We start from the raw sequence: 27,631 nt of genomic DNA, 5'->3' as shown, positions 1-27,631 counted from the left end.
CCAGCCGCTATGCCCGGATTGGGGGTGGTGGTGAGGGGAAGAGTGGGGGGGACATCTCTCCTATGCAAACCCCCCCACCCACTTTCCAGAGGACTCTTTCTGGCTGCCCCCAGGGGCTGGGGGAAGGGCTGGGTGGGGGGAGGATCAAAGGAGCCCCCTCCCCAGCCGCTATGCCCTGATGATGTGGGGAGGTGAGGGAAAGAGTGGGGGGGGAATCTCTCCTATGCAAACCCCGGGAAACCCCCCCACCCACTTTCCAGAGGACCCTTTCTGGCTGCCACCCCCTTCCCACGACACGCGAGACCCCAAAAGGGTCAGGGTGGGTGAGTGGGTGGGATAAGAGTGGGTGGGGGGGGATGCGGCTTCCTTAGAAGGGGAGATCGGGGGAGGGGGAGGGATGGGCTGGGGGAGGATCAAAGAAGCCCCCCGCCCCCTCTTCTCCTCCCGCAGCCGCGATGCCCGGATCTGAGGGGAGCAAAGGGAGGAGTAAAGTACGTCTGAACGCAAATTGCGGGTTGGGCCCCGGCGGAGGAAGAGGCGGTGTCACGTAGCTTCTCTCCCCCCGCCTTTCCCCGGCTGACAAACTTGCCAAAGCCCGGAAGCTCCAGAAGGAAACAAAGTTTTCCCAACAGAAAACAGGAGGGTGGGGAAAAAAAAAAAAAAAAAAGCCTCCAGCGCCCAGCGCAGCCGGCGGACTCCGGAGAAAGGGACGATCGCGAGGCGGGGATGGGCGACTGAAAGGGAGAAGCGGCGCCGAGGAGGAAGAGGGGAAGGGGGGGGGTGTCGAGGCAACTCGCCCACCCACCCACTCACCCACCCACCCGGCCCGGGGAAGACCCTTGGAAGACCGGCCTCCTTCTCTCCAATCCGGTGGGCGATGGGCGCCCGGCAGCCCCTCCGGGCCGAAAGGAGGGCTCCCCCCTGCCTCGTTCTGGTGGGGCTCCTGCTGGGTGAGAGAGAGAGAGCGAAACCCCCTCCCCACTTTCCATCTCCCCCCCCCCACACTTTCCCTTCGTTTCCTACGATTCTCTTTCATTCTCACGGTTCCCCGGCATTTCCCACGGTCCCCCCCCCGTTGATTTCCCGTGATCCTCCTTGATTTTCCCACTGTCCCCCTTCATTTCCCATAATCCCCCTTGATTTTCTCACTGCCCCCCTTCGTTCCCCACGGTTCCCCTTCATTCCCCACAATCCCCCTTGATTTCCCACAGTTTCCCTTGATTTCCCCACCTCCCCCTTGATTTCCCACAATTCCCCTTGATTTCCCATGGTCCCCCTTCATTCCCCATGGTCCCCCCTTGATTTCCCACTGTCCCCCTTCATTCCCCACAATCCCCCTTGATTTCCCACAATTCCCCTTGATTTTCTCACTGTCTCCCTTCATTCCCCATGGTCCCCCCTTGATTTCCCACAATTCCCCTTGATTTTCTCACTGTCTCCCTTCATTCCCCACAGTTCCCCTTCATTCCCCAGGGTTCCCCTTGATTTTCTCACTGTCTCCCTTCATTCCCCACCTCCCCCTTGATTCCACACAATTCCCCTTGATTTCCCATGGTCCCCCTTCATTCCCCATGGTCCCCCCTTGATTTCCCACTGTCCCCCTTCATTCCCCACAATCCCCCTTGATTTCCCACAATTCCCCTTGATTTTCTCATGTCTCCCTTCATTCCCCACAGTTCCCCCTTCATTCCCCAGGGTTCCCCCTTGATTTCCCCACCTCCCCCTTGATTCCACACAATTCCCCTTGATTTCTCCACCTCCCCCTTGATTTCCCACAATTCCGCTTGATTTTCCCACTGTCCCCCTTGATTTCCCACAATCCCCCTTGATTTCCCACAGTTTCCCTTGATTTCCCCACCTCCCCCTTCATTCCCCACAATACCCCTTGATTTCCCACGGTCTCCCTTGATTTCCCCACCTCCCCCTTGATTCCCCACAGTGCCCCCTTGATTTCCCATGGTCCCCCTTGATTTCCCACAGTCTCCCTTGATTTCTCCACCTCCCCCTTGATTTCCCACAATTCCCCTTGATTTCCCATGGTCCCCCTTCATTCCCCATGGTCCCCCCTTGATTTCCCACTGTCCCCCTTCATTCCCCACAATCCCCCTTGATTTCCCACAATTCCCCTTGATTTTCTCACTGTCTCCCTTCATTCCCCACAGTTCCCCCTTCATTCCCCAGGGTTCCCCCTTGATTTCCCCACCTCCCCCTTGATTCCACACAATTCCCCTTGATTTCTCCACCTCCCCCTTGATTTCCCACAATTCCGCTTGATTTTCCCACTGTCCCCCTTGATTCCCCACAGTTCCCCCTTGATTTCCCACAATCCCCCTTGATTTCCCACAGTTTCCCTTGATTTCCCCACCTCCCCCTTCATTCCCCACAATACCCCTTGATTTCCCACGGTCTCCCTTGATTTCCCCACCTCCCCCTTGATTCCCCACAGTGCCCCCTTGATTTCCCATGGTCCCCCTTGATTTCCCATGATCCCCCTTGAATTCCCAAGGTCCCCCTTGATTTCCCACTGTCCCCCTTCATTCCCCACAGTGCCCCCTTGATTTCCCATGATCCCCCTTGATTTCCCATGATCCCCCTTGATTTTCCCACTGCCCCTTCATTCCCTACTGTTCCCCCTTGATTTCCCATAATCCCCCTTGATTTTCTCACTGTTCCCCTTCATTCCCCATTGTTCCCCCTTGATTTCCCACAATTCCCCTTGATTTTCCCACTGTCCCCCTTGATTCCCCACAGTTTCCCTTGATTTCCCCACCTCCCCCTTGATTTCCCACAATTCCGCTTGATTTTCCCACTGTCCCCCTTGATTCCCCACAGTTCCCCCTTCATTTCCCACAATCCCCCTTGATTTCCCACAGTCTCCCTTGATTTCCCCACCTCCCCCTTCATTCCACACAATTCCCCTTGATTTCTCCACCTCCCCCTTGATTTCCCACAATTCCGCTTGATTTTCCCACTGTCCCCCTTGATTCCCCACAGTTCCCCCTTCATTTCCCACAATCCTCCTTGATTTCCCACAGTTTCCCTTGATTTCCCCACCTCCCCCTTGATTCCCCACAGTTCCCCCTTGATTTCCCATGGTCCCCCTTGATTTCCCATGATCCCCCTTGAATTCCCAAGGTCCCCCTTGATTTCCCACTGTCCCCCTTCATTCCCCACAGTGCCCCCTTGATTTCCCATGATCCCCCTTGATTTTCCCACTGCCCCTTCATTCCCTACTGTTCCCCCTTGATTTCCCATAATCCCCCTTGATTTTCTCACTGTTCCCCTTCATTCCCCATTGTTCCCCCTAGATTTCCCATGATCCCCCTTGAATTCCCAAGGTCCTCCTTCATTTCCCACCGCCCCCCTCCGTTTCCCAGGGTCCCCCTTCATTTTCCCACGATCCACCACCATTCCCTATGGTCCCCCTTGGTTTTCCCACGGTCCCCCTTCATTCCCTACGATCCACCTCCATTCCTCATGGTCCCCCTTGAATTCCCACGGCCCCCCTTCATTCCCCTTCATTCCCCCTTTCATTTCCCACCCTTCCCAGTCCGGTAGGAGTTGGTAGATCAGCTTTGGGCCAAGGAGGCCACTCGGTTTCCTTTTCTCTTCACCCCCCCCCCTTTCCTTCCCTTCGATCAGGGTGGGGTTGCAGAGGATATATAACCTCCCCCCCCCTTTTCCCCTTTCCCCTGGTTCTCCGAAGTAAGCGGCGAAGGTCAGGAGTTGGGAAGGCAGATCGGCCTCATTCTTAAGTAGGTGGCTTCCGGTTTTGTCGTTTGTTTTGGCTGGCGAAGCGACGTTGGCAGCGGCGGCTTGCTTCCGCCTTTCCCCGTCTTGCTCGTTGGATCTTTTAACGGGTTAACAGAGTTGGAAAGGGACCTTGGAGGTCATCCAGTCCAACCCCACCCCACCCAAGCAGGAGACCTTACGCCGTTTCGGACAAGATGGCGGTCCAGTCTCTTCTTGAAAGCCTCCAGTGATAACTTCTGAAGCCAATTTCTGTTCCATCGGACGATTGTTCTGTCAGAAAATGTCTCCTTATTTCCAGGTTGAATGTCTCCTTGTTCGGCTTCCATCCATTATTCCTTTGTCTGGCCTTCGGGTGCCTTGGAAAATAGCTTGACCCCCCCCCTCCTCTCTGTGGCAGCCCCTCAAATATTGGTATCCTGTCTCCCCTGGTCCTTCTCTTCTCTTCACTAAACTAGCCGTGCCCAGTTCCTGCAACCGTTCATCGTATGTTTTAGCCTCCAGTCCCCTCATCATCTTGGTTGCTCTTCTCTGCACTTTTTCCAAAGTCTCAACATCTTTTTTTTAATAGTGTGGTGACCAAAACTGGATTTATTTATTTATTTATTTTATTTTATTTTATATCAAATTTATATACCGCCCTTCTCCCTAAGGACTCAAGGCGGTGTACAGCCAAAGTAAAAACATAAACGACAAACATTAAAATACAATTAAAAAGATATATAAAAAATTGGCCCCATAATTAAAAGCAAGGACAAAACAATTAAAAACATTTAAAAAAAAGTGTTAGGCCAGCCCGGCTTGCTGGAAAAAGAAAGTTTTAAGGGCACGGCGGAAGGCACCGAGGTCTTGGATTCTCCTTATCTCTGGGGGCAGCTGATTCCAGAGGGTAGGTGCCCCCACAGAGAAGGCCCTTCCCCCTGGGGGTCACCAGCCTACATTGTTTGGCTGATGGCACCCCGAGGAGGCCCTCTCTGTGGGAGCGTACGGGTCGATGGGAGGCCATCGGTAGCAGCAGGCGGTCTCGAAGATAACTAGGTCCTATGCCATGGAGCGCTTTAAAGGTGATAACCAACATCTTGAAGCGCACTCAGAAGACCACTGGGAGCCAGTGCAGCTCACGCAGGAGCAGTGTTACATGGGAGCGCCATGCGGCTCCCGTAACTACCCGCGCGGCCGCATTCTGGACCAGTTGGAGCCTCCGGGTGCCCTTCAAGGGGAAACCCATGTAGAGAGCGTTGCGGTAGTCCGGGCGAGAGGTGACGAGGGCGTGAGTGACTGTGCACAGGGAATCCCGATCAAGAAAGGGCCGCAACTGGCGGATCAGGCGAACCTGACAAAAAGTCCCCCTGGCTACACCCGTCAGATGTTCCTCCAAGGACAGCTGCGTATCCAGGAGGACTCCCAGATTGCGCGCCCTCTCCGAGGGGGCCAAAGACTCCCCCCCCCCCCGATAGTCAGCGATGGAGTCAACTGACTATATCGGGATGCCGGGAACCACAGCCACTCAGTCTTGGAAAGGTTGAGCTTGAGCCGGTTTCTCCCCATCCATCTTTTCTTCTTCTGTTTCTCCCGGTGGTCCAGTTTGTTTTTTTTCTCTTTTTTTTTCTCAGCAGTCCAACCGTTCATGCTAATAACATTTGCTCAGTTCTGGAAAGGCAAAAATACCCCATCAGATGAAGCAATAATAAAGAAGATTTTGGATTGTGAGGAAGCAGATAGACTGACAAAAAAACCTGAAAGATAGAGACCAAACGCAAACATGTTTATCTTGGGAGAAATGGTATACTTGGCTATCGAAAAGAAAACCAAAATCAAAATCAGAATAACATAAATAGACGTTGTATTTATTGAAAATATTTTACTATATATATAAAGTGAGGTCGGACCAGGGTGGATTTGATTTAAATCGAGTTGATTTAAATCACAATTGAAATCATGATTTAAATCACTAGTAAAAAGGCTTGATTTAAATCAACTCGATTTAAATCCTAATTTTTAAAGAGCAACTGTCATCTCTGCTACTCCTTTGACCCGCTGTTGACTCACTGATAGTCCCAGTGTTGCAGAATATACAGCTTCGTGCTACATAACTAAGTTCCATTTCATGCTGAATAAACTAAATTATTTATGTATCTTAAATAGAAAACTATCTTACGATAGATTTTTACCCCCAAAAGTTTTTTATTAAAATAAATTCGATAAAAATCAAAAAAATCCAATTTAAATTTTAAAAAAATCCAATTTAAATAAAAAATCTGATTTTTTTGATTTTTTTTTAAAAAATCATTGATTTTTATCCACCCTGGGTCGGACAGACCTGATTGATTTATAAATTTAAAATAGGGTGTTCTGTCTCCCCCGGAATGTAGTATGAATTTATTGTATAGGTTTGTACTAAATATTGGGTTATTAAGGCGTTGTTTTCATGCACTTGTGTTTTCTGTTTTGTTGTCTTGTTATTTGTGTGATGTGTTGTCTTTTTTTAACTATAAATGTAAATAAATATTATTTTTTAAAAAAAAAAGAAAAAGAAAAATGGGGCATTAAATGTCCCTTCCCCAAATCTGAATGTTAGTAGGATGGATTGGGAAATGGATAACGCAATAGTAGAATAACAGAGGTGGAAGGGACCTTGGAGGTCTTCTAGTCCAGCCCCCTGCTCGGGCAGGAGACCGTAGACCATTTCAGACAAATGGTTGTCCAATCTTTTCTTAAAACCCTCTATTGATGGAGAACCCACAACTTCTGGTGGCAAGCTGTTCCACTGGTTAACTATTCTTACTGTCAGGAAATTTCTCCTTTATTTTAGGTTGCTTCTCTCCTTGATTAGTTTCCATCCATTGTTTCTTGACCTGACCTCTGGTGCTTTGGAGAACAGGTTGACCCTCTCTTCTTTGTCGCAGCCGCTCAAATATTGGAATATAGCTATTATGTCTCCCCTAGTCCTTCTTTTCATTAAACTAACCATACCCAGTTCCTGCAACCGTTCTTCATATGTTTAGGCCTCCAGTCTCCTAATCATCTTTGTTGCTCTTCTCTGCACTCTTTCCAGAGTCTCCACATCTTTTTAAAATTGCGGCGGCCAAAACTGGATGCAATATTCCAAATGTGAACTTACCAAGGCCTTACAAGCGGTATTAACACTTCACGTGATCTTGATTTCTTTTTTTTTTATATAAACCTTTATTAACATTTGAAATCCAAAAATACAAGTTAAAATACATCTATAACAAAAATATACGGCTCAAAAAAATAGAGGGAACACAAGCAGAAGACATCCGAGATCTGAATGAATGAAATAGCCTTATTAAATACTTTGTTCTTTACATACAATAGTTTATACACTGCTCAAACACCTAAAGGGAACACAAAACTACTGTATGTAATGAACGAAGTATTTAATAAGGCTATTTCATTCATTCAGATCTCGGATGTCTTCTGCGCCTGTTCCCTTTATTTTTTTGAGCAGTGTACATCCGTAATAATTATACAATTCAACGTCATTCGGACAGTACGTAATTCTTAACTTTGTTCATCTATTCCTGCATATTCCTACTTAATCGACATATTTAAACACATTTTGTATCTTATTTTATTCTATACCGTTCCTTATTTTTAATTTCTATCCATTGATACCAATTTTTCCAAATTAAGTTGTATTCCGAGTCTTCCTTATTATTTAGTTCTAAAATAAGTTTGTCCATTTCTGCACATTTGAAAATTTTCCGGATTATTGCACAGTCTGTTGGTATAGTGGACATTTTCCAGACTTGCGCGAGTACAATTCTTGCTGCTGTAATTATATGAATGATTAAATATTTAATCCTTTTAGGGTAATTTCCTTTAATAATCCCCAGAAGAAACAGTTCAGGTTTCAATTCTATCTTACAGTGTGTGATTTCTTTTAGCCATTTTTGTATTTTAATCCACAATTTTTAAAACTTCTGGGCAAAGCCACCCTACATGGAAGTAGGTACCTTGTACTTGTTTGCATTTCCAGCAATTAGGTTTTAGATTGGGGTATATTTTTGCGAGTCTTGTTGGGGCTAAATGCCACCGATAGAACATACGTGATCTTGATTTCTATCCCTCTGTTTATGCAGCACAGGGCTGGGTTGGAATTATCCAGGAAAAATAACCAGGAGAAAAGGTGAAAACCCTTTTATTGGCAAAAAAATAAATAAATGGGGAAAATCTGAGTGGGGAATTCACAGGAAAAGAGCAAAGAGATTTTAAACCATTAGAAAATATCTTAGGGCTTAGGGAAAGGAGACCACTGAGAAATCTCAGCCTTGGAGGCTGGGATACCTGGTTGAAAAGAAATATAAGCCAAAGGAAATGTCTGAACACCTTGGCACGACTACAGAAAAATTTTGGGGGATATAGCTGTCAAACCACCAACTCAAATCATGATCTGTGTGAGATGCAGTGGGGGGAAAAGCAAATCTAGAATAGTGTTTGTCAGCCATTTTAAGTCGGGTGGACTTCAACTCCCAGAATTCCACCAGCCAGCATGGCTGACTGGGGAATTCTGGGAATTGAAGTCTACCTAAGTTAGAATGGCTGAGATGGAGAAATGCTGGTCTAAAATTGAATTGATTTCGTTTTCCCTTCTCTTAGGTGTCATTCAGGCTGCGGAAAGTAATCCCTCACGTACGGGTAAGTAAGACCATAGTAAGGAGGGAACCAGGTTAGCAATAATAATTTCTTATATTTATCAGAAAGTGCATTTTCCAAGCTAGGTCTCAACTTCATTCATTTCGTGACCTTTCAAATTTACAACGGCCCTGAAAAAAAGCGACTTTTCCATTTATAACCGTCGCCGCATCCCCAAGATCATGTGATCAACATTTGGACACTTGGCAGTTGGTTCATATTTATGACGGTTGCCATGTCGGGGGTGGGGGAAACGCAATCCGACAAGCCAAATCAATGGGGAAGCCAGATTGACTTAACAACTGGGTGACTAACTTCCCAACTGCGGTGGTTCGCTTAACAACGGTGGCAAGAATGGTCGTAAAATGGGGCAAAGCTCACTTCGTAACCGTCTCGCTCTGCGAGCATCAGAAAATTGGGTCTCCGTTGCGGCCGTAAGCCGAGGACTATTTGTAGAATCAAAGGGAACCCGGAGGACCCTGAGGCGTCATTGTTTTAAAAACGAAAATTAAGCATTGTACAGGTAGTCCTCGACTTATGACCAAAATTGAGCCCAAAATTTCTGTCGGTTACCGAGAAATTCGTTAAGTGAGTTTTGCGATTTTTCTTTCCACATTTGTTAAATGAATCACTGCAGTTATTAAGTGAGTAAGACGGCGGTTAAGTGAATCCACCTTCCGCAATGACGACAATTGATGGGATTCAACTGGTTCGCACCACTTCGGCCGAACCGGTTGTTAAATTCCTGGCTGGTCCTGCCCCACCCCGCCCCTTCTAGAAGTCCGTATGTTCCCCGTTTTGGTTCTCAGGTAAATGCAGGGAGGCCTACTAGGCCCAAAATGTAGCACAGGGCAGGGAGTGAGGCATCCCCCCTCTGCGGCCCATTTTTTCTCCCAGGGGGGTCACACTGCCTGTCACACCCCCTGGCCATACCCACCCTGGCCACGTCCACTTGGCTGGACATTAGGGCAGAGAACCGGTTGTTAAATTATTTGAATCCCACCACTGACTGTGGCCGTGACATAAATATGAGTCAGTTGCCAAGTATCTGAATTTTGATCAGGGGATTTACGGTCGTCAGTGTGAAAAACGGTCATCAGTTGCTTGTTTCAGAGCCGCTGTAACTCCAAACGGTCAGTAAACGGACCAGAGTTGCACCCAAGAAAAGTACGCAGGTTTTGGGGGAAAGGTGAGTTTATGTGTTGTTTTGAGAGAGAGAGAGGAAAATACACAATGTGAGGACTTTATTTTTTTTTTAATCCATACTTCATCTCTCAATCGGTTTAAAAAGATTACGAAAACAATGAGACAAAGAGAATTGGGGGCTTTTTGAAGTCAGGATGTGTAATAATTCCCAGAAATGATTGGGATCCTTCCTCAACAACTTTTAAGATTTAAGGATTTATTACCGTATTTTTCAGACTATAAGACGTACTCCCCCCGCCAAAAGAAGCGGGTGGAAATGTCTCCGCATCTTATAGAGTGAATGTTGCTGAAGCCCCGCCCACCCGCCGGCCCCCACCCTTCAGCCTCTGCCTCCCAGCAATTTGCCTCCTTGCAGCAAACAGCCTGGTCAGCTTTAGCACAGCCTGATTTAGCATGAGCAGCTGATTGGCGGTTGGATCTGTCTCCTGGAATACCACCGATCAGCTGTTCCAGGCTGCGGGAATCGCCGCCGCCCACTACCCATCGACGCTGCCACTTATCGCCGCTTCTACATGCCCCATTTTTGGCCTCCGCATGTCCCGTTTTTGGCCTCCGCACACCCCATTTTTGGCCTCCGCGTGTCCCATATTTGGCCCATTCTGCTGCCTGGAACAGGACATGCAGAGCCAAAAACAGGATGTGCAAATACAGAAAATGGGGCGCATGGAGGCCAAAAATGGAACGCATGGAGGTGGTGATAGGTAGCAGCGACGATGGGCGGCAACAGCGACCATGGCCAGTGGCAATCCCTACAGCCTGGAACAGCTGATCAGTGGTATTCTGGGAGGCAGATCCAACCGCCAATCAGCTGCTTGTGCTAAATCAGGCTGTGCTGAAGTTGTCCAGACTGTTTGCTGTTTGCTGCAAGGAGGCAAATTGCTGGGAGGCAGAGGCAGATTTTTTTCCCCTTGTTTTCCTTCCCAAAAGCTAGGTGCGTCTTAGAGTCCGGAGCATTTTATATCACGGGGAGTGACCACGGGGATGCTGCCACGGCAATTAAGTATGAAAAACAGTTATTTTTTTCCCATGCCGTTGTAACTTTGAACGGTCACTAAATGAACCTGCATTGGGACAAGAAGTAAACAAGGACAAAAAGAGGAGGAGTCTTGAGAGTGGTCAAAGAGCTAGAAAAAAAGACAGAGGGGGCATTGTTCTCCTGACTTTCTTTCTCCGCCTCGGCAGCCGTTTGTCCAGGTTATCCCGATGTCCGGAGAGAACCGCAAGGCCAAATCTGTAGCCCTTCGGGCCGCGTGATGACTTCCAGCAGCTGTTCCTGGGTGATCGTGGGTGGCCCAGATGATATCATCTACATTGGGTGAGCAGCAGAGTCTACACTTAATATTACAGGATCCAAAGCAGTGTGGGAGTTATTTTTCCTTCAAACACCATAACTTTAAGAGGTCTTGGGGCTTCAACTGCCAGAATTCCTCTACCATCATGGCCGACTGAGGAATGCTGGGAGTTGAAGGCCTTAGATCTGTGATGATGAATCTATGACACGCATGCAGTGGTGGGATTCAGCCAGGGCCTTCAGAACCTCCAGAAGCTCCTTTAAGAGGACAAAGAGGAGGAGCCTCTTCTCAGTGCACGGGCGCGCATAGCTGCCAAAAGGCAGGAGTAGCTCCTCAGGAGGAGGTTTCCTTGAGAGTAAGGCTTGGGGCTAATTGGCCACTCCCTTAGCCTATTTAAGGAGGAATGCCACTTGCAGCAAGCTGTAGGGAACAACTTTACTTCAATCTCCTTCGCGTCTGGATTCTCTGCAAAATTGTTTCTGGGCTTTCTCCCAACTCTAGTAAGACTGTGATTACCTTATCTTAGAATTCTGGTAGGCTGTTAAAACAGTTTATTAACAGCCTTTGGTTGATAAAGACTAGGTTATTTGAGTAAAATAAGCTTTGTATAGAGTTTGTGTGTGCTGCGTTCTTTGGGGTCCGTAGCTGGGGCAGAACACTTCCAACTCTGTTATTCTGTGTTTATCTGGGAAGAATTTAGATCAAGGGTGCATTTAAACATTTCTCTGAAATGTCAGTGTTTCCTGCCAGAGCACAGAGCTGGACTAGAAGATCTCCAAGGTCCCTTCCAACGCTGTTATTTTGCATTCTGTTAAATTTCCTTTTTTCAACCTCTTGGTACCTTCAGAAATGACTCTCTGGAGCTTCCACCTAGAAAGATCAATCCAATTTGAGTCTGGGGTCTTTTTGATTTCCCGTCTCACAGGTTCCAGCACTTCTTCCTTTCCTGCGGGTCGGAAATGCTGATCATCCGTGCGCCCAATCAGCCGTCCCGGAAATTGTGCGGTTACACAACGCCGGAATCGATTCGCGTAAAGGGAGGCAACGTGACCCTGACTTACAGTTGGAAATTCTGGGCAAGGAATAGATTTCAGCTCAAATACGAAAGAGGTAAGGCCAGGCTGTGGCTGTTGTGGCCCGCCAGCGGCCAGCAGAGCTGGCAGCCGATTCGGACAGTGAGGAGGTTGGGGAGGAACATGGGCCAGTCCTGGAGTCTGGAGAAGGCTCTGATGAGGGCTCTGTGTCAGAGGCAGAGAGGGGGCCAGGGCCATCTGACAGTTGTCAACTGCCTTCGGAGGCAGACATCAGTGAGGCAGATGAATAGCCGGAGCCTGTTCCCAGTGTGCGCATGCACAGAGTTGCCAGATGAAGGGAACAGCTAAAGAACAAGGGTCGACTTGGGAGTAAAGAACAAGGGTCGACTCAGCAGTAAAGCCACAGGTGGACAGTGAATGGCCCCTCCCAGAGGGAATAAAAGAGGAGCAAAAGGGGAGGGGAGTTTACAGGAGACAATTAGTTCGCTTAATTGGTTCGTGGCTCCTTGCCAAGTTTTGAAGATATCGGCCTGGCAGCTCTCCAAGCCAGATAAGGTCTGTGACTGTAAATTCTCCCTTGAAAGACTTTGCTGGATGTGAATGAGAAGAATTCACAGTAACTTAATAAAAAAGGGGTTTTGTCAGAACAAGGAGTCTGCTTTGTGCTTTTTGGGGAAGTCTAGGTCAGAATAGTGGAGTCCCCAACTCTAAAACCCCAAGACAAGATTATATAGATATATCCTCGATTTATGACATTTTGTTTAGTGACTGTTCAAAGTCAAAACAGCACCGAAGAATGTGACTTATGACCTTCGCAACGTTCTTCGCATGATTATCGGATCAAAATTCAGATTAGAATAGAATAGAATAGAATAGAATAGAATAGAATAGAATAGAATAGAATAGAATAGAATAGAATAGAATTTTTTATTGGCCAAGTGTGATTGGACACACAAGGAATTTGTCTTGGTGCATACGATCTCCGTGTACATAAAAGAAAATATACGTTCATCAAGAATCATAAGGTACAACACTCAATGATAGTCATAGGGTACAAATAAGCAATCAGGAAACAATATCAATATAAATCTTAAGGATACCAGCAACAAGGTTACAGTCATACAGTTATAAGTGGAAGGAGATGGGTGGTGGGAATGATAAGATTAATAGTAGTGCAGACTTAGTAAGTAGTTTGACAGCGTTGAGGGAATTATTTGTTTAGCAGAGTGATGTTGGGTGTCCATTTTAAATCTTGCAAAATGGTAGAACCTAGAAATTTGAAGGTCCCTACTGTTGATACTGTATTGTCTAGTATTGTGAGAGGTGGAAGTATGGAAGGGTTTCTCCTAAAGTCTACCACCATTTCTACGGTTTTGAGTGTGTTCATTCCAGATTGTTCCGGTCGCACCACGAGATTGTTGGCAACTGGTTCATACTTACGATTGCAGGATCCCTCGGGGCGATGGGTGATCTCCAGGGGTGAAATGCTCCCGGTTCAGACCGGATCGCCCAATCCGGTAGCGATGGTGGCGGGTGGTTCAGAGAACCGGTAGCAAAAATCCCTCCCCACCCCACCCCCCAATGCCCAGCTGAGCCGCACGATTATCAGAGGCTTTATTTTTTTTTTACTTTTAAATGCATTTTTTCTACAACCTCTTCGTCCGAAAAAATGCTTTTCAAAGTAAAAAAACAAGCCTCTGATGATAGCGCGGCTGAGCTGGGATCGTCAGAGGCTTTTAAAAGTATTTTTTTTCTGCAACCTCTTCAGCCGAAGAGGTTGTAGAAAAAAAATGCTTTTAAAAGCCTCTGACGATCCCAGCTGAGTTGCCTGATCATCAGAGGCTTTTAAAAGCATTTTTTTTCTGCAACCTCTTCGGTCTAAGAAGTTGCAGAAAAATGCTTTTAAAAATATTTTTTAAAAAAATGTTGGCCACGCCCACCCAGTCACATTATTTCCCCACCACCACCAAGCCACGGCCACAGAACCGGTAGTAACAAATTTTACATTTCACCACTGGTGATCTCCTTTTGCGATCATCTGACCAGTGAAGTCTTGAGGGGAAGCCAGATTCACCTAACAACCGGGTTACTAACTTAACGACTGAAGCGATTCGCTTCACCACTGTGGCAAGAAAGGTCATAAAATGGGTCAGAACTGGCTTGAACAAATGTCTCACTTAACAACAGAAATTTTGGGCTCTGCTGTGGTCGTACATCGAGGATTAGCTGTAGTACAGGTGGTCCGCGACTTACGACCACAACGGGGAGCAGAATTTCCACTGCTAAGCAAGGCAATTGATAAGGGAGTCCTGCCTGATTTGACGACTTTTTTTGTTCGTTTGTTATGGTTGCTGAGCGAATCAGTGATGTTGTTAAGTGAACCGCATGGTTGTTAAGCGAATCCAGCTTTTGTCATCGGCCTTGCTGGTCAGAAGCTGGCTGGGAAGGTTGCAAATGGCGCTCACGTAACCCCACAAACCCGGAACCGTCATAAAATCATGCCCATCGCCAGGCATCCAAATTTTGATCACGTAACCATTGGGGGGTTGCTTGATGGTCATAAGTGTCCTCATTTAGCGACTGACTCATTTAGCGAGCATTCGCAATTGCGACAGTGATGAAAGCCTACGCAACCGGCCCTTCCATTTATCACCTTCGCGGGTCTCGAAAAGCTGGAGGAAAGCTGAAGGAAGATTGTAAACCCCGTCACGGTTTCACTTAGTGACCGCTTTGCTTAACAACCGTATCGCCGGTCCTAATTGCGGTTACTAAACAAGGATTTCCTGTAGAGTGATACTGTGGGACTGATTGTTAATTGGTTCCAGGAGGAGCGATGAGTATCAAAAACGATGAGCAGCAAAAAAAAAAAAAAAATTCCCGTAAGAAATGATGTAGTGTAGGGGTATCAAACTCGCGGCCCGTAGGTTGGATGCGTCACACGCTGGCCACGCCCACCCCCAGTTTAGCGAAGGGGAAAGTTGTGATACGTCACATGACGACAACGTGTCATCGCGAGTTTGACACCCCTGATGTAGTGAGTCATAAGGCAGCCAACAGTTCTCCTTTGTGCGTTGAATACTGAACAAACAATGAGTACCGGGACAAAACTGTCATATCAAAATGCGTCGAGTACCAAATTTGATGAGTTTGAAAGCCGCTGAGTAACAGGTCGTGCTCAACTTACAAAAATCCATTTAGTGACAGTTCAGTGTTACAACGGCAGTGAAATAAGTGAAATAAGAAATAATAAAACTTACTTAACAAATGTTTCTGTCAGCTTTCGAGGTCGTCTCAAATAAATTGCATTTCAAACAAAGTCTTTGAAGAAAACTCCCATTTATTAAGCACGACATTCTAAATCCGACTCCATCGCAGCCAACACTGACTTCCAGACCCCAAACCCTCCCTTTCCGTTCCCCACTCCCCTGCACTCATTGGCCATCTTCCAAGTCACTCTACCCCTAATCTACTGCTCCAGATCAAAGGAATTTCCCCCCTCCCATCCCATCTCCTAAGGCAGTGGGTCTCCAACCCCCGGTCCGCAGACCGGTGCCGGGCCGTGGAGTACCTGGCACGGGCCACGCAGCGGCCGGGGGACATGAACGCTGCAGCGCAAAGGCTCCTGGGCCGTGCGCAAAAGCTCCTGGGCCGTGCGCAATGGGCCGTGCGCAAAAGCTCCTGGGCCGTGCCCCTACCCCTGCGCGCGCTCAGCGGGCCGCGGCGATAAAAAGGTTGGGGACCACTGTCCTAAGGGATATTATCTCCAGGGAAAATAAGTAGGTAAAAAGTCAAACATCCCTTTCCAGATGCCTTCGCTTCTCCTTCTTATGTCAGCACTAGAGTAAATGCAGCTTGAAGTGCTGACAGTTTCTCTTAGTAACAGAAATTTTGGACTCAATTGTGGTTGTAAGTTGAGGACTACCTATATACTGAGGTACCACTGTATTAAGATTCACGGCGCTGATAGTATCTCTAGAGAGGAATTCTAGACACAAGTAGCAGAGAAGGAAGTTATTTTGTGGGTTTCCTGCTAGGTAATTAAAAATTGTGTCATTTTTGTTTCTTCTGTCAACTTGCAAAACTTTCAAGTTGCCATGAGCAGGAGGGAGGGAGAACTGAAGTGAATTCCATACATTCTTCCTGACCGCAATCAGAAGGAGGGTGTTAGGTTTCACAGCCAGCCAAAGTGGTTAATTGGAGAATGTGATTTATGACATGGCCAGAGAGGAGAGGAGAGACAGGGTCATAGGGGAACGTAAATCTACGTGGGATCAGTCCTAACTGCATCCGAGTATTGCCGGAATGTTGCTCCTAATAAATGACTGTATTTCCTTTGAAGTTTGGATCATGGCTCATGAATTAATTAGGGCATCTTTCGGAATCTTGACCTCTTCTCTTTTTCATCTTTCTCTGTTTCAGAACCTAAAACACAGCCTGTTGTGTCATGCAACCGCACCTTGGACGACTTCTACGGGGTGATTTATTCCCCGGCCTTCAGCTCGGACTCGCACCTGGGAGCTGCACATTGCCAGTGGGTCCTGGATGCCCACGATAGCCGTCCCCTCACCCTTCGCTTCACGGTCCTTAACTTAGATATCGGGGACTCTCTCCGGGTGTATGATGGTGTGCCTGGCGACCCACTCCTCCCTCACCTGCTGCGTAACTTGGATTACACCAGCAACAACAAGATTGTGTCGGTAGATTCCCCATCTAGCCGGGCATGGGTGGTCTACCAGGCGGTGCCGGGAACAGAAGGACGGGGATTCAATGCCACGTACCACGTGCAAGGATTTTGTGTGCCGTGGGACTTCCCCTGCGGAGGAGACAGCGGTGAGGGCGCCATGTGTTACAGCACCGTTGAGCGGTGCGACGGTAATTGGGATTGTGCCAATGGCGCCGATGAGGATGGTTGCCATGGCTGCCCACCGGGGCAGTATCCCTGTGGAGGACGAGGCATCGGAGGCGCCATCTGCTACAGTGCCACCGACCGTTGCAACTACCAAACGTTTTGTGCGGATGCCGCTGACGAACGCCGTTGTTACTCCTGCCAGCCCGGGAACTTCCGGTGCAGAGACGGCCGCTGTATCTACGAGAGCTGGGTGTGTGACGGGCAGGCAGACTGCGTTGATACTTCAGACGAGGCGGACTGCTCCTACATCCTGCCCCGCAAGGTGGTGACGGCGGCCGTCATTGGCAGCCTGGTATGCGGTCTCCTTCTGGTCATCGCGCTGGGCTGCACATGCCGTCTGTATGCGCTCCGGAGCCATGATTTTGGGTGAGGGGCCAGATTCTGGGGAAATAAAGGAAGAGGGTGGGACTTTGGAGGTGTAGTGGCTGGAAAGGACGGGGATAGAGTTGATGCACTAGAGGGGTCAATATTGAGAGGAAGAGCCCATATCGAATGGACTGAGGGGGAGGGAGTTGTGTCCTGGGAATGAGGGCTGACCCCAGGGCAGTGTTGTTACCCAATTTTGGCAATTTAAAGAAGTGTAGACTTCAACTCCCAGAATTTATTTATTTATTTATTTATTTTAATTTAATTTGTATACCGCCCTTCTCCCCAAAGGGACTCAGGGCGGTGAACAGCCAAAATTAAAATACATACAATACAAAAGTTAAGATAATTAAAAGAGATTAAATCAATCGGCCTCCCAATTTAAAACCCCAAGTCTATAAAATTTAAAAATCCCATTAAAAACCATTTAGGCTAGGCCAGCTTGCTGGAATAAATAAGTCTTTAGGGCCTTACGGAAGGTCCGGAGGTCCGGGATCAGTCGTATTCCAGGAGGTAGCTCATTCCACAGGGCGGGTGCCCCCACAGAGAAGGCTCTCCTGGGGGCCGCCGGTCGACATTGCTTGACCGACGGCACCCTGAGGAGGCCCTCTCTGTGAGACCGTACTGGCCGGTGGGAGGTTATCGGTAGCAGCAGGCAGTCTCGTAAGTACCCTGGCCCTAAGCCATGGAGCACTTTAAAGGTGAGAACCTACACCTTAAAGCGCACCCGGAAGACCACCGGGAGCCAGTGCAGCTCGCGCAGGAGAGGTGTTACATGGGAGCGCCACGTCGCTCCCATAAACCCGCGCGGCTGCATTCTGGACCAGTTGGAGCCTCCGGGTGCTCCTCAAGGGGAGCCCCATGTAGAGAGCGTTGCAGTAGTCCAGGTGACATGTGACGAGGGCTTGGGTGACTGTGCATAAGAAGTCCCGATCCAGAAAGGGGCGCAACTGGCCTATCAGGCGAACCTGATAAAAAGCCTCCCTGGCCACGGCCGTCATATGATCTTCTAAAGACAGCCGTGTGTCCAGGAGGACACCCAAGTTGCGAACCCCCTCTGTGGGAGTCAATGACTCGCCCCCAATAGCCAGCGATGGCACCAGCTGGCTATATCGGGACGCCGGCATCCACAGCCACTCGGTCTTGGAAGGGTTGAGTCGAAGCCTGTTCCTCCTCATCCAGACCTGCACGGCCTCCAGACACTGGGACTTCACTTCGAGGGCATCATTGGGGTGGTCTGGGGTGGAGATGTACAGCTGAGTGTCATCAGCGTACAGATGGCATCGCACCCCAAAACCACGAATGATCTCACCCAGCGGCTTCACATAAACAGGAGCGGCGAGAGGACCGACCCTTGCGGCACCCCGCAAACAAGGCGCCTCGAGGTCGACCTCTGCTTCTTCCTCAAGCCTACTGGAGAATCCTGGGAATTGAAGTCCGTGCATCTTAACGTTATTAAAGCCGCTCTGGACGATCATAGACATCCTCAGGAATCCTGGGAGTTGAAGTCCATGCATTTTAAGGTTGCTGAAAGAGCAGTAGACAATCATAAAGGTCCTCCAAGATTTATACATTTGAACTGGTGTCAACCCTGTGAGAATGAAGGGCCCAGGAAGTGCAGAGGTTTCTCCTACTGGAAGAAACTAGGGAAGATGAAAAAAACCACGCTCCCCAACTCACCTGTCCAGCAGGAAGGTGAACACATTCCTTAGCGTTGGCCGCCATGATGCCAATGGGATTCTGGGAGTTGAAGTCCACACAGCTGGAGGATGCCCAGTTGATAAAGACTTGCTAAGGGTATGTGATCAGAGGTGGTAATCAGCCGGTTTGGACCGGTTCACACGAACCAATAGCAGAAATCGTGGGTGCGCCCGCCCGCCCGCCCGAGCTCTATGCCATCCTATTTAGGCACGTTTTTGAGACCGGGTGCATGCGCGGAAGGTGCAGGCGCCAGCAAAGCGCATGTGCGGAAGGCCGGGCACATGCGTGGATGGGGTGTGTGCAAGCGAAGCGAGTGCACATGCACGCTCACATTTGCGAACTGGTAGGGAAAGTAATTGAATACCGCCCCTGTACTGGATGGCGAATCAGGATTACGCTCCTAAGAATGGGGCAAGGATGATCGTATCTCTGATTTCTCCCACTTTTAGAGTCTTAGCACCTATGTCACGGATGGAGGCCCAGCTGGTTCAGCGTCAGGCTCCGCCATCTTACGGGCAGCTTATCGCTCGCGGGGTTATTCCTCCAGTAGAAGGGTTCCCGGTTGAGCATCCAAATCAGGTGAGTGAGCCCAACACTCTTTGCGTGCCTTTCTTCAAGGGCCTTCCTCGCAAGCTGACCGGTGGACTTCAACTCCCAGAATTCTTCAGCCCACCATGTTGGCTGGGGAAATTCTGGGAGTTGGAGTCCGCGAGTCTTAAAGTTGCCGTGTTTGGAGATTCAGAAGACCATCGGTTCCCTCCTCCTCCTCCTCTTTCCTTAATTTCGTATCCTTATTTCCTGCGGTTGTCGAAGAATCCTCTAACGCCGTGATGGCGAACCAGTGGCACGCATGCCGGAAGTGGCACGCAGAGCCCTCTCTGCTGGCACGCGCACCGTCACCCCGGGTCAGATCTTCGTGGTGTTTCTTTCATGAGCTTCTGTTTCCCTGCAAACGACGAAAAAGAAACTCACGAAAGAAAAAAAACTTACTTCTTTCCTCCCACCGGCCAGTTGGTCTTCGGGTCTCTGCTGCGCATGTCTGTGCATGCGTGCACGGATGTTCACGCATAGCTGCGCATGCATGGCCATGTCGGCACATGTGCACATTGGTACACACATGCACACCTTTCAGTTTGGGCATGCATGGGCGCGCAGTTTGGGCCCTCGATGTCTAAAAGGTTCGCCATCACTGCTCTAACGTCTTCATTGGGGACAAGTCCTTCCATGAAAATTATGTCTTGAGAAGCAAGATGTACAGGTAGTCCTCACTTAACGACCGACCACATACCCTGCCCAAAGGTACCTAAGATGATTCCCACCAACACCACCTCCCTGCGGTCACATATGTTGGACGCTTGGCTACTGGCTCTTGTTCACAATGATTTGCAGTGCTGTCTTGCAGTCACATTATTTTTGATTTCTGACATTTCCCCCGCCCCGCTCCTGGTTTTTGGCATTTACTATATTTTTTGGAGTATAAGACACTCTGGAGTAAAAGACCCACATTAGTTTTTTTGGGAGGAAAACAAGGGGGGGAAAAGTCCGCCTACCAGCATCCATCGGTATTCATCTGGCTAGCGTCCTTGCAGCAAACAGCCTGGTCAGCTTCAGCATGTTATCGCAGCCTGATTCAGCATGAGCAGCTGATTGGTGGTTGGATCGGCCTCACGGAATACCACCAATCAGCTGTTCCAGGCTGTGGAGATCACCACAGCCCATCGCTGCCTCCTCGTGTCACATTTTCGGTCTTCACACATCGCGTTTTCGGCCTCCACACACCCCGCTTTTGGCCTCTGTACGTCACATTTTCAGCCCGTTCCAGGCGGCGGGGATCGCTGCCGATCCCCGCCACCTGGAACCGACCAAAAACGCAATGCACAGAGGTCAAAAATGAGGTGCGCGGAGGCTGAAAATGGGGTACGCGGAGGCAGTGATTGGAAGCGATGGGCTGTGGCAATCCCCACAGCCTGGAACGGGCCGTAAACAGGGCATGCAGAGGCCGAAAATGCGATGCGTGGAAGCCGAAAACGGCCAAAGGGTGGGGGCCAGTGGGTGGGTGGGGCTTCGGCAACATTCACTGTATAAGACGCACGGACATTTCCACCCACTTTTAGGGGTGCAAAAGGTACGTCTTATATTCCGAAAAATACGGTTCTTCCAGTTTCTGGCAAAACCACCCACTGGATCTAATGAACTTATTTAATGAGTGGAGGGTTAGGCACAGGACAAAAAACAAAAGTCGTGAAATTGAGTTGGTCATATGATGACCCATTGAAAGACCACCATAACTTACAACCATAATTCTGGGTTGAATTACGCTCGTAAATCAAGGATTTATTGTTTGTATTTATATACCGCCCTTCTCCCGAAGGACTCGAGGCGGTGAACAGCCAACAGATAAAACACAAGAAATACAAAATTTAAAAACAGTATTAAAATGCAATTAAATTAATTTGGCCCACAATTAAAAACACCCCTGTATTAAGACCCATAATTAAACAGTTTAAAAATTAAAACAATTTAAAAGAGTTAGGCCAGCCCGGCTTGCTGGAATAAAAAGGTCTTTAGGGAACGGCGAAAGGTGCGAAGATCCGGGATCCGCCGTATCTCTGGGGGCAGCTCATTCCAGAGGGTAGGTGCCCCCACAGAGAAGGGGCTCCCCCTGGGGGCTGCCAGTCGACATTTAATAATTACTTGCATATTATTCTGAGTGAGAGAAAAAAATGTGATTTCCCTCGGCACCGAAAAAACAGGTTGTGGAGCGGCCAGGGCCCTGGCCGTTCCAAAAATTTCCCTGCCATACGAGCTCAGGAAATAGCCTCTCTTCCTGGCACTAGATAGATCTGCCAGATCGTTGGCCTGGAGGAAACATTCAAACCTCTCCACGTATTCATCCCAGGTTTCAGAGGCTGGTTCGAACTGTGAAAATTGTGGTAGAGCGAAAGTCATTTTACCTCAGAATGAGTGGCCCTGTGGGACGCTCCTCCACTCGGCTGCCAAGCGCTTCGTCTGATCACAGTATTATGAATTCACGGGCCGCCTCAGGGACATCCCATCCTCGTCGCCAGTATTGTGTATTCGGAGGGAAACACACTGAGGCAGGCCTCTGCAACAACTGTTTATTCAATCAAGAACGAACTGCTAACATAACTCGCAAGAGTAACAGTACAGAACAGAGCAACGAAATAACTTCTGACCGGCTTTTAGAGCTAGCTGTCAGATTGTGTAGCCAATCCGACAGCTGATAATTCCCGCTACTTTTGTTACTAGCGGCTGCTCCAATCAACACTCAGCAGCGCTAGTCAGACTGAATACTCAACACTGGGGATTCCAGATCCAAGGCCAGCAAGCTTCTGCTTGATTTGACCAATCAGAAAAGCACCTTTAAAGTGGTCCTTTAATTAAGTGAAAGAAAGACCAAAAGGTGAATTCCACTCTAGAAAGCCTTAGTAAGATCACACCTATAATCCTGCATCCAGTTTTGGTTACCACACTATAAAAAAGATGTTGAGACTCTAGAAATAGTGGTTCTCAACCTTCCTAATGCCGCGACCCTTTAATACAGTTCCTCATGTTGTGGTGACCCCCAACCAGGGGTGGGTTCTAACATTTTTTACTACCGGTTCTGTGGGCGTGGCTTATTTTGTGGGCGTGGCTTGGAAGTCATGTGACTGGGTGGGTGTGGCTAGCTGGTCATGTGACTGGGTGGCCATGGCTATGTGTATAGGGACTACTCAGAGGGCTGAAAAAAAGTCATTTCTGACAGGTCCTTGCACTTTTGACTGGTCCTCACTTATGACCATCCTCACATTTATGCCCGTGCAGCATTCTTAACAACCATGTCACTCATTTCACAACTGCTTCTCTTCACCATGGTGATAAGATAGGGCAAAAAACGTAAAATGTGAGGACAGTCGTAAATTCGAGGACTGGTCAAAAGTGCGAGGACCAGTCAAAAATAACTTTTTCAGCCCTCTGAGTAGTCCATGTGCACAAAAGGACTACCCAGAGGGCTGAAAAAAGTGATTTCTGACAGGTCCTCACACTTTTGACCGGTCTTCGCACTTATGACTGGTCATCATTTATGCCCATTGTAGCATTCTTAACCACCGTGTCACTCATTTCACAACTGCTTCTCTTCACCATGGTGACAAGATAGGGCAAAAATGTAAAATGTGATGACAGTTGTAAGTTCGAGGACTGGTCAAAAGTGCGAGGACAGGTCACAAAAAAACTTTTTCAACCCTCTGAGTAGTCCATATGCGTAAAAGGTTACAGCAATAAAGAGGGATGAAGGAAGGGAAGGGAAGTAGGAGTGAGGGTAAGAGAGGGAGGAAGAGAGAAGGAGAAGGAGAAAGGAAGAGGAAGTAGGGAGGAGGAGAAGAGGGGGTGGGAAGAGAAAGTAAGAAGGAAAGAAAAGAGAGAGGTGGTAGGTTTGAGGAGAAAGATTGCTGTACAATAAAAAAGATGAAAGGGAAGAAAACGGCCTTCCCCACCTGCCTGGATGCCTTCCAGAGGCCGGAAACGGCTCGTTTGCCAACTTCCTAGAAAGCCTCTGGAGCCTGGGAAGGGCGAAAAACAGGCCTACTGGGCCCACCGTGCCATCACATGCCAAAAGCAGGGGAAGCACGAGGGGGTTGCGTGTGCATGTGGGGGGGGCAGGGCGCATAGAATTATGGGTGTGGGCAGGCACGCACATGTGTGACACTCCCCCGCGTGCTCCCCCCGCTTTTGGCACGCAATGGCAAAAAGGTTAGCCATCACCGCTCTAGAAAGAGTGCAGAGAAGAGCAACCAAGATGATGAGGGGACTGGAGGCTAAAACATACGATGAACGGTTGCAGGAACTGGGCATCGCTAGTCTAGTGAAGAGAAGAGAAGGACCAGGGGAGACAGGATAGCAATCTTCCAATACTTGAGGGGCTGCCACAGAGAGGAGGGGTGTCAAGCTATTTTCCAAGGCACCCGAAGACCAGACAAGGAATAATGGATGGAAACTGAACAAGGAGAGATTCAACCTGGAAATAAGGAGACATTTTCTGACAGAACAATCGTCCGATGGAACAGAAATTGGCTTCAGAAGTTATCACTGGAGGCTTTCAAGAAGAGACTGGATTGCCATCGATCAGAAATGGTGTAGGGTCGCCCGCTGGGGCGGGGGTGGGGGTGGACTAGATAATAATTATTATTATTATTATTATTTTATTTCTATACTGCCCTTCTCCCGAAGGACTCAGGGTGGTGTACAGCCAATTTAAAAACACAAGACACAACAATAATTAAAAATTAAAATAATTAAATAGATTTGGCCGATTTAAAACCCCAAAAATTAAAATACCCCAATTTAAAATTATTATATTGACAGCCCTGCCTGGCGGAACAACAGGGTCTTCAGTGCGCAGCGGAACACCCGGAGGTCGGAGATCTTACGTATTTCCGGGGGCAGTTCATTCCACAGGGTTGGGGCTCCCACAGAGAAGGCCCTCCCCCTGGGTGTCGCCAGCCGACATAACTTGGCTGATGGCACCCTGAGGAGACCCTCTCTGTGGGAACGGACTGGTCGGTGGGAGGCTATTGGTGGCAGAAGACGGTCTCGAAGGTATCCGGGTCCTGTGCCATGGAGCGCTTTAAAGGTGGTAACCAACACCTTGAATCGCACCCGGAAGACCACTGGGAGCCAGTGCAGCTCGCGCAGGAGGGGTGTCACGCGGGCACAACGAGGTGCGCCCATAACCACCCGCGCGGCCGCATTCTGGACCAGCTGGAGCCTCCGAGTGCTCTTCAAGGGGAGCCCCATGTAGAGAGCATTACAATAGTCCAGCCGGGAGATGACAAGGGCATGAGTGACCGTGCGCAAGGCGTCCCGGTCCAGAAAGGGCTGCAACTGGCGGATCAGGTGAACCTGATAAAAGGCCCCCCTGGCCACGGCCGTCATATGCTCTTCTAAAGACAGCCGTGCGTCCAGGAGGACACCCAGATTGCGAGCCCTCTCTGTGGGGGGCAAAGATTCACCCCCAATAGTCAGCGATGGCACCTGCTGACTATATCGGGACGCCGGAAGCCACAGCCACTCGGTCTTGGAAGGGTTGAGTCTGAGCCTGTTCCTCCCCATCCAGACCCGCACGGCCTCCAGGCAGCGAGACATCACATCAAGGGCATCGTTGGGGTGGTCTGGGGTGGAGATGTACAGCTGAGTATCATCCGCGTACAGGTGACTCTTCACCCCAAAACCATGGATGATCTCACCCAGCAGCTTCACATAAATGTTGAACAGAAGAGGCGAGAGGACCGACCCTTGTGGCACTCAAAGAGTGCCACAAGGTCTCTTTCCACTCTGTTAATCTGTATCTATTTATAATCTATCTCTCGGTGAAGGTTGAGGAGCAACATCTCAAGAGGTTTGTAGAGCAACGGAAGACAAGAATGAATGATGATAACAACATGAGTTGTTGTTGACTCCCAATAAGCATTTGTCTTGTTGAGGGCCAGTTAGTCAATTTTTCTGATGTTTCCCCATTTGCTGGTGTTCCTAAGAAGTCATCAGACATTTTTGGTCCACCCCAAAACTGTTAAGATCTACTATTTCTTTTCATGGTCTTCTGTAGGCCCTTTCTAAAGATGTGCCTTTTCACTGTAAGGGACACCCAACCACAGTAATCACTCTTAAATTTCTACCAATGGAGAACTAGGATTCTGTGTAATCCTAGATGCTAAATTAGTAACCCAGTTGTTAAGTGAATCTGGTTTTTTTTTCCCCATTGACTTTACTTGTCAGAAAGTCACAAAATGAGGATCACATGACCCCGGGATATTGCATCCGTCATAACTATGAACCAGTGGCTAAGCATCTGAATTTTGATCGTGGGATTATTTATTTTATTTTTTATTGATTTATTTTTGAATTTATATACCGCCCTACTCCCGAAGGACTCAGGGCGGTGAACAGCCAAAAGATAAAACACACATAATGTAAAATTTAAAAACAATGTAAAAGCACATTAAATAATTTGGCCCAAACAATTTAAAACACCCCTATTATTTTAAAACAAATTTAAAATTAATAATTAAAAGGAGGTTAGGCCAGGCCAGCCTGTTGAAATAAAAAGGTCTTGAGGGCACGGCAGAAAGTGTGTAAGTCCGGGATCCTCCGTATCTCCGGGGGGAGCTCGTTCCAGATGGCAGGTGCCCCCACAGAGAAGGCTGTCCCCTGGGGGCCGCCAGTCAACACTATTTGGCCGACGGCACCCTGAGGAGCCCCTCTCTATGGGAGTGTACTGGCTGGTGAGAGGCTACTGGTGGCAGAAGGCGGTCTCGTAAGTAGCCAGGTCCTAGCCATGGAGCACTCTAAAGGTGGTAACCAAGACCTTGAAGCACACCCGGAAGACCACCGGGAACCAGTGCAGGGATAGGGGATAGGGGACAGTGCAACCGTGGTAATTGTGAAAATGGTCGTAGGTCACTATTTTCAGTGCCGTTGTGACTTCAAACAAGCTGTTGTAAGGCGAAAACTAGCTGTAGTTCAAGGGACAATTCTCAACTTCAGCCTTCTTCTTCCAGCTGTGAATTTGTGAAGCCGAAGATCTAACTTTCTTCTGGGTTCTCTTTTCAGAATTCGGTCCTGGGGAATTTGCGGTCTCTCCTGCATCTCTTGCGACGGGACCCAGCTAGCCCTGCGGGGGCCAGTGGGACACGTCGTCCCCATCAAAGCCGCTTCGTACGACGTCTGACGAGGCGCATGCGCCGATTGGGGCTACTCCGTCACTCTGCCTCCCCTACTTCATCTTCTACTACGGCTTCCACCGTCATCCCTAACTCATCTTCAGGGCCCAATGACCTTGCTGAGCCGTCTCGTGGGGACGGAGATGCTTCTTCCCAGCTTCCAGAAGACCAACCGTCGCCCCTTCCCACCAAGGTCCCGTTGATTCCTGCGGAACCCAGGCCGGATCCTCACGTCCCGCGACCTACTCCACGGTTTACGGGGGTCATGCGCAGCCTCCGCGTCCGGCTTTTCTCCCCCACGCCCGCCTGCTCTGCGGAAACTGGAGAGGACCGGAACGCATCTCCATCTCCCGATGATGAAGACGAAGTGCTTCTAGTCCCTCTCGCCGATCCGCAACTCGAGAACTTCGAGAACTGGAACGCCGACGACGAACCTCTTCTGACTTGAGAAATTTGGCTTGGATGTGGCCTTGAGGAAATTTTGTCACCAGCGACCGATAACAGACAGTCAAGCTTTTTTTTTCTTTCCCGCAGATCCTTCCACATTTCTCCACCACCACCCCCATCAGAAATGAGCGAAATCCTTGGGAGAAAAATCAATTTTTTGAAAAAATTATTCCTTCTTTCTTGTCAGCGTTTTGACCCATCAGGAATGGATTTCATTTGGCCTTTCGAGTCACTTCAGATCCACTGAGGGTTGCAGAAATGTCTTCGTGGCTCGCCAGATGGATTAATTTTCTCCGCTCCTTCAATCTTTTAATTTGTAGACGGGATTATTCCCTTCTGAAATTGCAATTTGTCTTCTCAAATTGCACAATAATTCCCAAGAAAGGTTTTTTAGATGTCTTTGACCCTGAAGTATATATATGCTTCACATTTTAAAGTTCCTTCTTAGAAAATGAGGAGGAAAGGATAAAATATGTTCTTTGGAGAAAAACTCCAGTTATTTGCCTGACTAAAAAAAATAAAGGAAGCAAAGATACAATCCAGAATAAA

The 27,631-nt window shown here is 48.6% G+C and overlaps 1 protein-coding gene across 1 annotated transcript; it reads left to right on the top strand.

Moving 5' to 3' along the window:
* Window positions 1-469: 469 nt before the first annotated feature.
* LRP10 (LDL receptor related protein 10) lies at window positions 470-27,631 on the top strand. Its single transcript, XM_087891711.1, has 7 exons — window positions 470-950; window positions 8,374-8,412; window positions 10,798-10,930; window positions 11,833-12,017; window positions 16,361-17,216; window positions 19,367-19,496; window positions 26,526-27,631. Exons 1-7 carry the CDS (start codon window positions 878-880, stop codon window positions 27,081-27,083), a joined length of 1,974 nt encoding a protein of 657 aa, XP_087747837.1. The 5' UTR covers window positions 470-877; the 3' UTR covers window positions 27,084-27,631.

This window comes from Pantherophis guttatus, chromosome 4 (assembly GCF_059756535.1).
Source record: "Pantherophis guttatus breed Tessera chromosome 4, ASM5975653v1, whole genome shotgun sequence".
NCBI classification, from domain to species: domain Eukaryota; kingdom Metazoa; phylum Chordata; class Lepidosauria; order Squamata; family Colubridae; genus Pantherophis; species Pantherophis guttatus.
Note: the sequence above shows the minus strand (reverse complement) of the source record. Positions and strands in the feature narration are given on the sequence as shown.

What these genes read in the sequence shown, in the direction of transcription:
- LRP10 (XM_087891711.1), top strand. Translation starts at nt 878, where the DNA reads ATGGGCGCCCGGCAGCCCCTCCGGGCCGAAAGGAGGGCTCCCCCCTGC. An exon ending in AAGTAATCCCTCACGTACGG is followed by an intron (nt 8,413 to 10,797) that starts GTAAGTAAGACC and finishes CCGCCTCGGCAG; the next exon opens with CCGTTTGTCCAGGTTATCCC. An exon ending in CTCCGGAGCCATGATTTTGG is followed by an intron (nt 17,217 to 19,366) that starts GTGAGGGGCCAG and finishes TCCCACTTTTAG; the next exon opens with AGTCTTAGCACCTATGTCAC.